At 45.9% G+C, this 16,634-nt stretch overlaps 1 protein-coding gene across 1 annotated transcript in view; it reads right to left on the bottom strand.

Annotated features, from left to right (window-relative positions):
- The window catches only part of ERICH6B (glutamate rich 6B), a 44,963-nt gene extending 29,633 nt beyond the window's left edge, over positions 1 to 15,330 (bottom strand). Inside the window, exons 1-3 of the mRNA XM_040620084.1 lie at positions 14,914 to 15,330; positions 8,022 to 8,086; positions 6,377 to 6,555 (exon numbers count right to left, since the gene is read on the bottom strand). Of these exons, the coding sequence (XP_040476018.1) occupies positions 6,377 to 6,555; positions 8,022 to 8,086; positions 14,914 to 15,330 (661 nt within the window). The remainder of the gene's footprint in view (positions 1 to 6,376; positions 6,556 to 8,021; positions 8,087 to 14,913) is intronic.
- Between the last annotated feature and the right edge of the window lie 1,304 nt (positions 15,331 to 16,634).

Raw genomic sequence — 16,634 nt, 5'->3', positions numbered from 1 at the left:
TTTTTAATTTTTTAATTTTTATTTTTTTTAATGATTTTTTATTATATTATGTTAGTCACCATACAGTACCCCGAGGGAATCAATTTAAAAAGCACCTCCTAAATAGCTGGGGGAGACAGGGTGGAGATCATGTGTTTTGGGATAAGTAGCTTCCATAATCTTCAGCAGTTTGAGGCCTTTTGCTTATACTCAACAAATAATGATTTCCCTCCCTTTGCTCATATTTCATCTTGCACATATTTCATCAGAATTTAAGTTCTGAGTACAACATAGTGATTCAACAACTCTGTATGTTCTGCTCTGCTCACCACAAGCATGGCTACCATCTGTCAGAGGGTGTGATGGTTTTGTCCATCTTCTATCCTGCCCAGTATGCAGTAGGTGTACAATAAATGTCGGCAGGTATACAGTAAGTGTCATGGAATAAACTGAGTATGGGTAACCTATTATCTTTCCTTCTAATACCAGTGGTAAATACTGTTTCCTCCCTCTTCAAAATTAAATTTTAATTCAAATTTGAAAGCACTTGTACCCTTTGGCTCAGTTTCTTCCCTGAGCCCTAAGCCTTGCATTAAGCCCTGGAAATAACACCTTAGCCACAGGCCTTAATTAAGATTGCTTTAGTCTAAAATGGCCAAAAGAGGTCTCTCTTTGGCTGGGGGCAGGCTAATTCTGTTTTTCTTACCTTCTAGTGGATGGATCTGTAACTTCCACAAGTCATTTAAAATCATCATAAAATTATAAAATTTAAATACCTTCTGAATCCGACTTTAAAGAGGATAGCGTGGTCATTGACGTTTCTTGTCCTGTTTTCATTTTTGGTTTTGCAGGTGCTGTTAGAAGACAGAAGACAGAAGAAGGTGGCCATTTAGCAATTTTAACCTCACACTTTCCGAGGGGTTCATATCAGACATTTAGGTCCTGAGGTTCTTCCTTGGTGCCCAAGGCTGATCCATAGAGGAGAGGAGCAGCTTGGAGGGCACTGCTGACATATATTGGGTATGCCCCTTCCTCTCCTCCTCTTTAGTTTTGCTAACTTAATCCAGGATGGCAGTAGAGCAATGGTTGGGAGATGTAGTCCCTCTGTGGCCTTCTCCTCTAGTCACCATGGGCCAGTTGGGCTCCTCAAGATAGACAGAATGGCTGGGTTTGGGGGGGAGATTTTAGAGCTCCAAGTGGCTCCAAGGCCATGTGGAGATGTTAATGGGGTGTGCCCACCACTACAGGAAGCGGGCATCTCTACTCTTCTATTGCTCACTGAGAAGAGTTCAGTGGTTGCTGGCTGGGAAACCGGGGGGCTATGTAGCACAAATCCGCTAAGATATACAATGGGAGGCTACTGTATTTTTTGAGAACTTTTGTAAGTTCTTGGCTACCATTATTTTATGTCTTCTGGAATTTTCTAGTCCCTATTCCTTTTTGCGCCTCCCCCCACCTCTCCCTCTTCCTATCCCTCAATGCATGCGTGCACACACAACCGATGTATACGAGTCTTCAGGGCAGAAAGTGGCAGACCAGTGGTGAAAAAGCAGAGGCAAACTGCTCCATCCATTCCTGGGGGTGGCAGGATTCGAGCCTGGCCTGAGGTGCCCGGATGAGAAGCCTCCCGCACAGGAGCCGTGTCAGGGCCTGCTAGTTCTTCAGCTGAGACGGAGCCCTGTGCAGACAAGCAGCTCTCCAGCTTTTAAGAAAACTCACCCCACTGTGGCATAGCTCTGAGTGGTAGAAACCATTTCTTTTTCTTAACATATTTCCCCGCAGGGCACACGCAGGGAGTCCGGTCTCATCTTTGTGTGTGGCAGATTGCCAGATATTTGAAGGCAACCCTATCTCAGAGCCACGGGTCCTCCAGGCTTACCATTGCCCTTCGCTTCAACAGTGTATGACGTAATCCCCTGGTCCGCCTCATGCCACTCTCTCCTCCGAGTCCACTTCAAACCTCCTGGAGTGTGGCAGCCCCCACACTGAGCAGGTGTCCCAGGCTGGCCCTCCAATGCAGGCCAGCTCATGACTGATTTTCCTTTATGTAACCTTTTAATTGTATTTGTTTACATTAGCTTTTCTGTCACTCACCTCAGTCATAACCACTGACTTACTGAACTTGTGGATGAGTAAAGTATCTACAACAAACAAGGCTTCCCCACCCTGTACTTTTCTATCCTATTATTTTTGTGGGCCTAAGAGCGGGATCTTATATAAATTGGCATTATATTTTATCTAGCTAGTTCCCGTTCGATGTTTCTGCCTGTCAAGATCTTTTAGAATCTGATTACGTTATTTCCATCAACCAACAGCTTCAGGTCATCGGCAAATATAAATATTCCTCCCACATCTGTGTCCAGGTCTATGATAAAATGTTGTGCCAGTCAGAGCCCTGTGGCTCCCCGCCTGGAAACAGGGTTGCCTCTGATCTTTAAGCAGTACCTTTGGGTGGTTATTCAACAGTTACCATTCTATCATCTTCCATGAGCATGTGATATTTCTCTATCTTGCCCAAAGGAGCATCAGGAAGGCTTTGAAAATGAAACCCATTGTGGAATTTGGGCCTACTGGGTTATCACTATTCCTTTTCTACTAACTTTGCCAAAGAAGTGACCTAAGATCCAGTATTACTTGATTTGTTCTTGTTGATCTTACGCTGGTTTCTTGTGGTCATTCTGCTCTCAATATTTGCCCCGATTGGTCACAGACTCACTTCCCAATTCCTCAGAAACCATAAACGTGATTAAGCTATTCTCGCTCTACAGACTCTCTGGTGGGTATTTTATTCAGGTCAGGACACAGCAGTTACCATTCCCTTCTGATCTCTTCACCAGTCTTTGGTTTCTGCTATTTCTTGCCTAATTTTGTTGCACCCATTTCAGTCCGGAGATCATTTTCCTTCACAGTGAAGTCAAAATTAAATAGCAATTGAAGAACCTGACTGTCTCTGAATCATTCCTCTGCATTGCACTAAACAGTGGCCCCGACTACCTTGATCTTCTTTTTGCCCCAATCGTATTTTAAAAGGGCCCCTTCTTTTGTGGCTTCTTGCATGATGATGATGGTGATGATGATGATGGTGATGGTGATGACAAGGATGATCTTTTGGTAAGAATAAGTTTATCCTGGGCTTCAGCTCTGCTGGCACTATTCCTGTTTTTTGTTTTTTTCTAAAGGATTGATTGATTGATTGATTGCGCTTGAGCAGGGGGAGGGGCAGAGGGAGAGAGAGAATCCCAAGCAGACTCCCGGCTGTGGAGTCTGCTGTGGGGCTGGATCTTGTGACCCCAAGATCACGACCTGAGCCAAAATCAAGAGTCCGATGCTTAACTTACTGAGGCCCCCCAGGCGCCCCTCTCCTGGTACTATTCTTAAGGTTTGAGCCATTTTCCTACCTTTATCATAGGTAACTTTGTCATTTTTTTTTTTTTTTTACCTCTGAGTGTGATCTTTCAAAATCCGAGTCCATGGCAGGAAACTGCAGGGATGCTAGTTTGCACTTTTGGGAGTTCTCCAATACTCTTCTCCATCTGGCCAGGTGGCTCGAAGCAAACTGGCCGACAGCTCTTCCTCTGTTTGTCCTCACCCACATTTCTAGATGTATAATGTCTCTTTGTGTACATATTTCTATACGCAGCCCCCTTCCTACCCAGACTGTTTCTTGGAAGTAGGACACACCCTCTCCTCACCATGTCTGATCTCGAGTCAGATGAGGATTCAACAACAATTTTGCAAGTATTGAATAAATATTTATAGGTGCTTACTATGTGCCAGGCCATGCGTCTTGAGGGTTTTTACAATCATGGGTAGAACGCTCTGTGTTAGAGCTTTGCAGTTCTTTATGACCCTGCTCTGTGCCTGGATAGGTAGACACCTGAGGCCATAAATAGTCTTTCTGGTCCTCCTTCAGAACACTTCCTTACACAGGTCACAAGGCATTTCTGGTGCCTTTAGTATTCCTTCTGTATCAGACCTGTCACTCTCTGTAGTAATAAGTTTCAAGGATTTATTTGGGTGTTTTCCCTCTAGATTCAGTTCAAAGTCTTATTTGTTGAGAAGGACCCTGCCATGTAAAATGCTGTTTCTGGCCCCCTGGGGTTGAACAATTCCATAATTTACAAATGCTTTAAAAATAGGAACTTAGGACCCATGAAAATCCTCCTACATTTGAGGTTCTCTGGTTCTCCGATGTTCCTGTGCCTAGGTGTCCTCTGGGGATCTTGTTAAGAATGCAGACAGGGGGGGCACAGACAGGGATCCTGGTGAGGCTGGAAATCTGCATCCTTCCAGGCAACCAAGACAGGGATGCACAGTGGTATCTATGCCTGCTCTCTTCTTTGCTGTTCCCGCTGGCCCTCAACCCTCAGAGCCAGCATTTTGGATTGCTTTTGCCTTGATTGTCTGTTTCTCCAACAAGTGGATTGGTGGCTTCTGCCCTGGGCTGAAAGCAGATTCTTTTTCACATCTGCCATGCTTGGGAATCCTCAGGGTTCTGTACTCCAGCTGCAGAAGGACTGGCTTTCCTCCATGGCCCGAGCCCCATCCTCACCCCCAACACATCACTTTCCCTGTGTCACCTTTCTCTTGCCTCTGCATGTGGTTTTGAGCCCTTCTACCTTCCTGAAGCTCCATCCTTCCTGGGTTTTTCCTGCACCCTATCACTCTCTCTTACAACTCTTTAACCCTCAGATGGAAGTATCTTTGTCATCTATTTGCCCTATTCTGTTGCCCAGACACAATCATGGGTATATTATAGGCAAGGTTTATCGGATTATTACCAATGCTCTCCAAAGGACAGATTGCAAACCAAAGGCAGAAGGGGAAAGAATTTTAGAGAATTGCTTGTTTTTCCTTGTGGTTCAATCTCTTCTCTACCCACCATCCCCTCACATAACTGCAGGAACACTGATTGTGGCTGAGAGGCTCCAACACAGAGCACACTGTTGGTCCAGGCCACCCCCGTCGCAATATTTGATCAGTAGGCATTCACGGTGGGTGGCTAGACTTTTACTAAGCACTAAACATATGTCGGCTGTAAGGAACTCAGTCCTAGAAGGACACTTAGCTGCAAAACACGGCCCTACAGACCAAATATGCAGAGCGCTTAAAACCCAAATTAGACGCAGACATGACTAGTTCTGTAAATGAAGCTTAGAACCAAAAGGATCGTGAATGAACAGGTCAAATGAAATCATGACCCCAGGAGGCTCCCTCTCTGGAGGTGGGTCCCCAGTGGGATGAACGGGCTCTGGTGCCCCCCTTCCCTCACTCCAGCCGTCTTCTATCGCTTCTCTCCCCTCCTGCATCCTTTCAAGCTTAGCACCGGCACTTTACAGGCTATTATCCAGTAAATGACTTTTAGAATCCTGCTTATGAATATTTAGATAAATGCTCAGATTTTTCCCAGCTGTCATGCTTATTGACTTTGAGATGGTTCCAGTTCTCAGGGCCCCACCGGAGCGCACATGCTGAAAAAGTCCCCCATGAACTGATTTCGCCTGTAAAATCCCCCTCATCTTGAGCTGCCTGTTCCGTCGAGCTCCTGGCTTGTGTGGGCCTGCCCTCGGCCTTCCCACCCTCCCTCATAGGGTTCCTGGCTCCTAATTCCATTTAACCACATTTGAGCTACAAAATAGAGCAGCACGGATGTGGGCAGGGATGGGAGGTGAGGGGGGAATCTAATTTACCGCTGCCATGACTACAGCTGTGAAATGAATCTGTGAACCCGTGATGGATCAATCTCATGAAGGCGGGATTTAAATTATTAATAATGGCAAGAAATGCTGCTCTGTGTTCCATCCCAGGATCCTAGGGTGAGGGGACTTTGGGCTTAATTGGGTAGAGGATTAAGATTCTCAATGCAATCTTGCCAAACTCTCTCCTGAGTGTCTCCCAGTTGTGGCTACAAAAGTTCATGCTACAGATGGTTTTGGCTGGTTCAGAATCAGGGCCGGCTTTGACTGCCTGCTGAGACAGAGTCCCACTTGCCACCATCCACGTGATCATCTGGATACAGCCCATCACCCCCAAGGAACCCGTCTGTAATCTGGGAAGCTAATGGCCTGTGTCCCTGAGGGAAATAGGGCCCGTGTTCATGTAGAGCAGGAACAAGAAGACTAATGAAAAGAAAGGGAAAGATTGAAAAAGGTATTTGTTTCAGCACTTTGCTGATGTTTCTCTGAGGGGGGCTGTGGGATGAAGAGGGTAGCAGGGCTGGTAGAGGAGTTTAACTTCCTACCTAAAGTACCACTTCAAATGGCACAGGAAGCAGATGTGTATCAGTAGCATGAGAGGCAATGTCAAGACATGATATTTCACACCCATGTAATGTATTCCCCCCTGCAGCCCCCCCGTGTCATGGCCAGTAGCGTGCAGTTCCCCGCCCCCCACTTACTCTTATAGATCCATTCTGTCTGCGTGCTCTGGTCTTGCCAGGCCAGAAGTTCTCCATCTTGCCGCACGTATGAGGTAGAAGGCGTTATGTTTTCGTATGGAGACTCATGGGGAAGTTCAGAGTTGGAAGGCGGGACAGAGAAGAGGATGGCCCTCCTAGAAGGGCTAGTCGCTGCGCTCCTGTCAGAGGGGAGCACAGGGGCAGGTCAACTTCCACACAGGGACCATGTTAGGCACTGGGGGTGATGGCCTGTTGGGAAGGTGGGGAGGCTACTGTCCATCTCATGCAGACTCTGCCCATCCCAGATGGTGGATGTCACAGGTTAGAAGGGGCCAGCTAGTAGATGATGGTAAATAGGCCCAGGTGCCATTCCAGGCAGCAGACCCCACGTTGCCAATAGCTGCTTTGTTTACTGTAAAAGGCTCTGTGGATGCCTTCAAAGGCCAATGGGCCAGGCTTCCATAACTGACAGTCTAATGTTCCAGAACATTCTCCATCCTTCCTGGCACCTGACTCTGCCCAGCCCAGTGACCTTTCCTGCCTTACCGCTGCCTCAGGTAGAATGGGAAAAATACCAAAGTAGATGCTGTAGCAGCTTAAAAATCAAACACTGAGGTCTGTCCCCTCTAGTCTGTCCACTACAAATACCACCATTATCGAGAAAGGTTTCCACAGGGCCTGATGACAGAACGTTGGCTCTGAGGCAGGCGTCCTGCCATCTCGTACCATAGGATCAGAAGGGACCACCCCAACACACAGACCCACACTGTGTTCTTCGTCAGGAATCTCTGGCTTTTAACTGGGGGCAAAAAAAAAAAATGTCATTCAAAGGGATGAGGGCAGTCTTTGGGGTGCTTCAATCCAGAAGTCATCTCATGTAAACTGGCTGAATGGCAGAGACAAGTGTAAGGGAAAATGCCCAACATATAAATGGGCAGTGAGGATGGTTGGTAGAAAAGACACAGACGTTGGTGTCAAATGACACCAGCTTAAATCTTGGCTCCTGCATTATAGTGGAGTAACTTTGGGTAACGTATTTAATGTCTCTGTGTTTCAGTTTCTGTACTTTTTTGATAATCATATCTTCTTCACAGGTCCCCGACAGGGAGGACAAAGGGAGAGGGGGCAAGTGCATTCCTGGCTGCTGCTGTTCTTACTGGCGAGGTAAGCAGTTCAGTGGCCCTTCAGAGACGGGCCAGTTCCTTGCCTGGGTCAGTGTTCTGCCCGTGCACAGAGGGACAGGGAGCGGGTGAGGGGCTGCAGTCTGAGGCTGAGGGTGAAGAGGATGAGGGAGAGAAGAGGAGGCTGCTTGCTCTCTGTGGGAGGCTCAGTACCTGTGGGAATTACAGGCAGATCTTGTTTCACTTCCAAAGGACCCATGGGAAGGCCTGGGTCTGTGCCAGCCTGTGGCCAGGGCATAGCAGCTGTGTTCTCAGGATGAACCACTGAAAAGGGGTAATGGGTCCAAGCGGGCAAGATGGCAGATCCTAGATCAGGTGACCACAGGGATCAAGAACTAATGGACACAGATAAGCTCTTTAGGCAACTGTCAACTCTTGCCCTGTTCCAGGCCTCAGGGCCAGATCAGGAGACTCTCCTGGGCTCTACCCTTTTAATGGGATAACGCAAGTCCTACCTCACTTACCAGGTGCTCCCTGGGACCCAAAGAGGTAATGCAAGTCCCCATGAAAGGACTTTGAGACGTCGAAGCTGCCAAACACACAGAGGGATCATACTTAAGGTAAGGGTGGGCCTGTCTGGTCATTGCCATCTTCATGTACATTTACTCAGTGTTCTGTCTGCCACACCTGCCCTGGGCTGGGATGTGGCGGGGTCTTCTGGGGCTGGGGGTTGTAGCCTACCTGGGCCAAACGCCAGCTCCCTGTCCCGAATCTGCAATGGAAGGGTTCAGGAGGAGCCTCTCGATCCTAGATCCTGGGGTGATTGGATGGTCCCAGGCCTGCTGCTTCCGCTGTTTTAGAGTGGGGAAGGAGCCTGGTGTGTGCCGGGGGGATTTCAGGGCATGCGTGTAGCAGTGGGAGAGGGAGCCTTCCCGTTTGTAAGGGACCTGTGAAATGCTTGACCTGAGCCTGCTTCCTTTTCCCACTCCCTGCCTTTATAAACAAATATGAGGGTAACACTTCTTGCCTAAAGTGGTTTGTGCAGGCTCAGTCTCCCAGCAACCTGGTGTCAGGAAAATCCAGGGCCTCTCTGATCCCCATGAACTCCTCTGTGACAGGAAAGCTACTCCGCTGAAATGTGGATAAAGGATTGGCTGGATGCCTGTGTTTGGGATAAAGCCGACAGGGAATCATGCTAAGTTTCCATGTGGTGGCTTGCGGGGAGCAGAAGCAGGGGTAAAAATGATCTGTAGCACATACTGAGCCCCTGCTCTCAGGGAGCCCCATGAGTTAATACTCATCGAATCCCAACCACAGCCTCATGAGGCTGAAATTCTTCCTGTCCCCATTTTACAAAGAACCCAGGGCACAGGGAGAGTATGTGGTGGCCCTATGGCAGACAGCTGGCTGAGATTCAAACCCGAGTGGTCTGGGTCCAGAGCCCCTGTTCTCAGTCACAGACTTTCCTGTGCTCACAGCCCCATTGCTTCACATGCTGTGGGTGTCAGTAACTGAGGTGAAGGGGCCTCCAAAGAGCCACTCCCTCTAATGTGTTGCCTTAGTGGGGGCGATGCTGTCTGATCCGCGTTGCTGAGCCCCCAGGAGCGTGAAGTGTGGAGCTCAGGGGCCAGTGGAAAGCAGCAACGGGGGCCGGCTTCACCAGGCTGAGGGGCATCCCTTGAGTTGTAGCCGGTAGCTTCCCTTTGCAGCAGAGCAGGGATCTCATTCCAGCTTCTCACCATAACCAAACTGGCCTTGTGCTTTCTTTGTACCCAGTGCCAACCCACTTCACCAGCGGACATAAATGCCCTGCAGTCATCCTTGGGGGAGGGATTGTAGGGGATGAGACACAAGGATGAGGACTGTGAGACGGAAGTCTGTGGTACCCCTTGCCTTGGTTTCTACAGAGCTGAGCACATAGGGGCATTTATTCCAGAGGTATGTTAGTGATGGTCTTGCATGTGTGAAACCCTATGGCAGTTTAATGAGTGCTCACTGAAGGGTGACTGAGACCTTGGAGACATGCCCAAGTAAGGAAGATGGTGACTCTGTTTCAGGCATTCTTCCATCTGTTCACCGTGAGCGTGACACAAGCCCCTTGCTATCTTTCCCTGGTTGAGACCTTCTCTGCAGACTCAGATGGCTCTTGCCGTTTTGTCTCTGTAGTTCTGGGTACCCAGGACTTGGATCTTGGGACCTGGCCGTCACCCCATGAGTATGAATGGTGGAGGGGTCAGTGGTGGGAGGTCCTTTATGTATGACTGCCAGAGATACCCTCCCCCCGCCTGAGTCCCTCTTTCCTCAGGGGGCCTGAACCCTGTACCTCCACACCACCCGCCCCCCTATTCCCATCTTCGGGACTGCAAACGGTCCTGCTGCATCATCCCTAAGCGTGAATTTCCACCTAATTCATCCCAAAAGAAAAACATTACCTTGTGATAAGATGAGGCAGGGTTTGATATGAAGAAGAAATCTTGAATTCTGTTGGAAAAAAACCAGAAAGACAATATTGAAAAAAAAAAAAAGGCATCTTTTTTCTATTTAAAAATATGTTGTTAAAAATGTGATGTTGGCTTTGGGGTAGAGAGGCCCTGGTTTATAGAATTCTTCTATTTTTACATTAGTGTTGTCTCTCTTAATGGTTTCCTTGAGAAATGACAAGGTTAAATTTTATAAAGTCCATGCAAACTCAAGAGAATTTTCACAAAATCACGGATTTTGGAAATTCAAGTTTGCATGTTCACCTCACAAGCCTTGCTCTGTCGTGAGATGAAGGATTTCTGTACAGAAGAGGTGATGGAGGTTCAGAGGGTCTAAATATTTTAAAAATGAGTTTTAGTTTCAAAGAATCTGTTTGTGTCATTTAATCACCCATTTGCCTTGAATGATACATCAAGAATTTCATGTAAAATTGGGATAGAATAGGCCATCAATTCTAATAATAGAGACCAGCCCAGTGGAAGTAGTAAAGAGATGAGAACTGGAAATTGAAATTTGAAACTTAAATGTTCAACACTTATACTTATCCATAGTTTATCCATGACACAGAATACTATTCAGGAATATTACTTGGCTGTTAAAATGATAGTTATAAATTTAACCAATACGGACAAATATTGAAGTCACAATTCTGTTGCAAAACTAAAATACAAACTTGTACATACAGTATGTTTAAAGCAGTAAAAACACAACAGAACAAAGCTACAAAACAAGGACCACCACCACCACCAAACATAGAAAAAATAAGAGTGGGAAGGACAGAATCAAAATCACTTCAGAGTGAATCAGCTTTATTTATATTTGGATGTTGGTAGATGGAATGATGCTTTTCAGATTTCTGCTTTTCAAATTTTCCATTAAAAAATGAACAAAAGTAGATTTTATTTCTTTTTATGTCATTCTCCTAAAATTAAAATATGCACATAATTTATTAAAAAGCCCAAACAAAGAAGGACAGGAGGAAGGAAAGGAGAAAAGAAAGAGAGGTGATTATAAGAGGGAAAAGGGAAGCCTAGGGAGCCTGTCCTGGCTCCTCTAATGATTTTCCATGACCTTGGAGTAGTCACCTACCCTCTCTCGGACTCCAGGTTCTTCATTTGTGAAGTGGGGATAAATAATGGCTGGGAGAATTTAAGGAGACAAAGATCATGAAATTTGCGATACACGCCCTATGCCCCTGGACCGCTCTCCTGACCGTCTGGGCAAGACATGTACAGAAAATGCTGCTGTTTGTTTGGGAGCAGAGGGGAGGCAGTGTGCGACCGCCCCTGGGGCTCGGCGTCTCCCCCACCAGTTGCCCTCAGGGCACCCTGGTTGTAGAGCTCTGTCACCATCTGTGAAGTTTCCTGGCTGACAAATTGGCTGGCTCTCCCATCCCTCTCTTATCAATATATTGCACACTTTTCTTCTTAAATACACAGAAAACTGCTAGGTGCTCTGTGGGAAAGGGTTATTGGGGCAGCAGCTCTCAATTGGGAAAGGCAAAGGAATTATAATAGCATTTAGGCCAAACAGCATTTGGAACTATGGAAAAGGGAGTAGAAAGGGTAAAGAAAATCAAGTCCAGCAGATTATGCATATCAAAATACTATTGAGCAAAAACATTGTAAATCAAAATTAATATCCTGTGACATCTCTATGGCATTATTTGCCACAGAACAGAATTCATCTTTAGGAAGGTCTTGGGTTCTAAAAAAAAAAAAAACAGAACCAAAAGGGGCCTCGTTATGGGGGGGTGTCGTGTTTTATGACAGCGTGATAGTAACATAGATGGTACCTCCTTCTAGCACCCCCTGCCCATGTGAGATCAGAAGGGCGTTTTTGCACCTTACAACGGTGTGGTGTGGGAGAGCTTTCAAAGCATTTTTAGATATATTTTTTTCATGTAAATATTGCTACCACACTGTGAAGAAAGGTATTTTTATACTTGGGGAAACTGAAACTTAGAGAAAGTAAGTGACATGCCCAAGGTCAAAGGCCCTACCATGTGCTGGATACTCTGACACCACAACATGGACACCCACATTTTACAACAACTATTTGGAACCTCTCAGGGAATCAGTCATATGGCCTATTGCTTATTCAGTGATGACTAAGCTGCTTTTATATTCAAGTTGCTCATCTAATTTTATTGGATTTCCCCACAAACCATGGGGAAAATCATTTCTTTAAAGAAGAGAAAGAAGGGAATAGGTTGTAAGTGTGACCCTACCCTGATTTGTCCCGGGCAGTGGAAGTCTCTGAAATTGACGTGCCTGCACAGATCCCTCCCACACCCCAGTTCATCACATCTTATTTTTTTGTTATGTCCAATCCACAGATTGGGATGGGGCATGTAGTGGTGGGAAGTGTAAACGACCCTTCACAAGTCAATGGTAGGGGACTCATAAAATACAAAACAACAACAATAATAGCTAACGTTGGAAAGCCTTCAGATGCTATGTGCCTGGCGTAGCTCGAGATGCTTTACGTGACTGAATCCCTCTCATCTTCACAGATAACCTATAAAGTATGTCCATTGTTATTCCTAATTGATAGTTGAGAAAACCAGCAGGCAGAGGGGTTAGTGACTTGCCCAAGTTTGTGCCCTAAGAAGTGGGAGACAATTGACCCTCAAACTCAGGCAGTTAAGCTCCTGAGAGAAGAAGGAAACAGTGTTCTTTGTGATAGACTCACATCTACCCCCAAACAGACAGACAAATGGCACTCCTGCTTCTCTGTCGCAGTCTGGTCCTGTGGCAGACATCACTAGTCCCTCATGGCACTCTTCCCTGCTGAGCCCAAATGGGCCCTCAGAATCTTCCTCGACATATACTCCCCCACTAGTCTCTAGCAATTAATCCATCAGCCTGAGTGATAGAAGCCCATTTGTCATTTCTAGGGCCCACTTTCAATTAATTTGTAAAAGGCGTTTCTAAAAATAAGTGCAGGTGCATATGTGTGTGTGTGTGTGTGTGTGTGCACGCGTGTGCGTGTGCACGTGTGTCTGACTTTATGAAATGAATGAAATTAAACTTGATTCTATTTGCATGTACTGAGCATTTGCTAGGGGTCAGGAAGGCACTCTTGTGCCAAGGTCTCAACAAATTTCTATCTTAAAGGTATTGGCAAAATATTCCACATGAAGAAATCTTGATGTAAATTCTTTTGAAAGGTTCTGAATCTGTTGTAGACCCCTTCTTAATTTAGGGCTTAATTTAATGTTTTGTGCAGTGTGGCTACCCTGGGTTTTCACACACCAAGACATTCTTCCATGTGCCTTTAAAGGCATTTTAGCATTCCTCTACAGTTTTTTCAGTGCCTCTCCAAATTTTGCTAGCAGGGCATTTATTTTCAAAGCTTTTGCTTTATACACAGTTCCATTCACTTGACAGCATTGTATTTGTCCTACTGTAGTGGGTAATATATTTACAAAGGCCCAGTGCATACAGGGGACATGTTAAGAATGCTTGATTCATACTGTGCAAAAGAAATGGCCCGAACTGTTTTTCAGAATTAGAATTACACTTGGTATTTGAACAGCAGGGATATTAGGATTCTGAGAGGGAGCTTCATGGCAGGGCACACACAAAAGACAGTTTCCCAGCAATAGAGGCTTTACCTCTCCAATGCCCCAACGAAACTTCCATGAGGGTAGGAGGAACCTAGGATGGTGCATCTGTTTTGAAGAAGAGGGATGTAAATGCGTGTGTGCCAGCTAAGAACACCCAGCTCTTAGGATGTAGTCGGTGTGTAATCAGATTGGGATTTAAAAATTCAAGTTGCCCGAGTGGCTCGCACTTGGTAACAGAATCAGATCCAGAAAAATAATGTAGTCCTATTTCTAGGTCAACATTAGCAATGATGAAGATGACCTGGATGTTTGACTTTCTGAACCTGGTTGGATATGGCCATGCAGTCATGACAGCAAGGGAAGGTACCACACGGGCCTAGGAGAAAGTGGGAATCAGCCACCTCTAGCAACAGCACAAGCAGTCCACTGCCAAATAATAAAACCCAATTTAACGAAAACGTGCCAATCAAACAGTATTGGGTGAGAGAAATCACTCCAAAGTGAAATACTGACAGGCAGGGTAAGACGAGGCCTTCCAGGGGCCTAGTGGGCATTGCGAGAAGCATACTAGTGTCTGTTGACCTAGCAACAGATTGTGGAATAGATTCTAGGAAATAATTAGAGGTCATTGATATAATTGAGCTCTAAGGTTGTTTCGCAAAGTGCTCTTTGAAAAAGTAACAAAATCAGAAGCAGTGAATGATTAATAATAATCAGGAATTGATTAAAAATATAGCTTGCAAATACAATACAGTGTGATGTAGCTATTAAAAGGATTTGTAGAAAATTTAATAACATGAAGAAATTCATATAAGTATGAATACTTACATGTGTTAATGGAAGTGTGTAATATAAGTATTGTATGTCACCTGCTTTTAGAGGTATGTTTATTTATAATTTTATATACATATATAAATTATTATTTGTAAAGCATAATATACCTTAAAAAGCAGGTGACACACATTTTATAAAGCCTGGGGAGGATGTGACCAAAGTGTGGAAGTGATTGTTCCCCTCTGGATGGTGGTGATGTTTGCTTTCTTTGTTTTTCTTACATATAGTTTCTCAAACATCCACCATAAACATGTATTACTTGTGCAATAAGGAAAAGACACACATTATAGGGTATGTTTTGCTTGTTTTGTTTATGAATGGGGCTTTATGTTCACTAAGCCTCTCTGCTCTGTGGGCACGGTGCTTGGGGGCACGGCCACTGAGGCCGGGCAGAGAACTCCATCAGTCATGAGCGTGCCTACCTGTTGGCACCGTGGGCGGGGTTGACAGACTGAGCTCTGGCTCTATCCCAAGTTTGATCTTTTTTCCTGGGCATGGCGGTGAACTAAAGTCGCTCTCTTTTAGGAGGCCCCCCTCCCGATATCCCCTCCCTGATACTCTTCTTCACACACACCCTCTTTTCCTTTCAGATACTCTCCCTTGTCCTGACACTCACCGTCTTCCGGATACCTTTCAAACAGATCCTCTTTTTCTTCCAGATGTTTTTTCTTCTGTAGATGCTTTCTCTCCTTCAGGTACTCCGGAGTCTCATACAGATATGTGTTCTCTTCCAGGAACATTTCCTCCTCCAGGTACTCGTCTTCCTCAGGATAGATTTCCTCTTCCACATACTCATTGTCTTCAGGAGATAGATACTCTTTCTCTGAATGCTCATGGTCCTCTCTCTCTTCTTCCTCCGAAGACAAGGTCTGTGTGGAATACTGGGATGTTGTGGGAAGGGAAAGAGGGGATGTTCCTCCTGATGACTGGTTATTTTCGGCAGACATGTTGGGGCAGCATTAAGCTGATGAAACCCTTCAGCAAGCAGCAGGCAGTCGCTTTACCATCCTGGTAACCAAGAAAGGAATAAAATCCCATTAGTGAGTAATTCCCCACTGCATATTGATTTAAATCCATTTTTGTTCACTCATTTCATTCAGTAGGCTTTGGATGGCCCTTTGAGTGTGCAGATCATGGTAGCCCATGAAAAAGCCTATGAAAAGGCACAAACAAAGGGAACAGAGGTTTTACCCTCAAGGAGCTGGTCGGAGAGACCACACCCAAAGGCTACACCTTTGCAATTACGGCACAATATGAAGTGAAGGAGTGATTCAGTGTCTGGTGGTGGCGTCATCAGAGAAGACTTTTAGTTTCTGTCAAAAACTATTTATTGCCACAATAAACAAGACAGAGGATGTCTTGCAGGAGCTTGAAATCTGGCGAGAAAAGCAGGCACGCAAATGGGTTTCTATACACAAAGTGCCAAGCGCAATGGGAGAGAGGTACCTGTGGGGTGGGACAGTCGGGGGAACTGGGGCCTCGGTCAGTGGTCAGCAAAGGGCCCCGTCATTGGAGGTCTGCCAGGCACATGCTCGAGGCCATCACAGGCACCGCCTCCTCTGCCAGAAGCACCACCCACCGTTCGTTCCCTCAACAAACACTTATTTTTACTTCCCAGCTCTGATACAGCTGGGAGCACCTTGGCTCCCCTGGGAAGTCGTGTGTGCTCCATCCTAAGCTTCTCTGTACCTTCTGTATCTTCATGAAAGTAACTGTGTTGGAATATGACAGGGTTTGCTTGCACATCTGTCTTTCCAACAGAATGTGAATGTTCTGAGGGCCAGAACAACAGATTCTTGTTTAAAATATACTCGAATCCTTCTACTCTTTTCCTTCGCCACTGACTACCCGCAGTGAGCCATGTCATCGCCGGGTGGGATGACTGCAACTCTTTTTAGACTGGCCTTCCTGTGAGCCCGGCTGCCGTCCCCCTATCATTGTCCAGGAAGAGTGGTCGTGGGAACACAGAAATCAGATCATGATCTCCAGTGCTTTCCCCCAAGGGCTTTCCCTTGTACTTGGAGCAAGCTGTAAACACCATTCCATAGCTTCTAGGCCCTGTGAGGTCTGGTGCCTGCCAGGCTCTCTGACTTAATCTCTTGCCATCCCTCCCCTGTTCTCCCACCCCGAGAGTCTCTCCTGTAGCACTTACTGTATTTCTGATTATGTTTCTCTGCTTACTTGTCCAATCTTTCTTTTCCACTAGACTATAAGTGTCTAAGTGACAATGACTTTCTGTGACCTGTTCCCC

This window comes from Ursus maritimus, unplaced genomic scaffold (genome assembly GCF_017311325.1).
Source record: "Ursus maritimus isolate PB19 unplaced genomic scaffold, ASM1731132v1 scaffold_10, whole genome shotgun sequence".
NCBI classification, from domain to species: domain Eukaryota; kingdom Metazoa; phylum Chordata; class Mammalia; order Carnivora; family Ursidae; genus Ursus; species Ursus maritimus.
The sequence above is the reverse complement of the archived record's forward strand: the minus strand, read 5'-3'. Positions and strand labels throughout refer to the sequence as shown.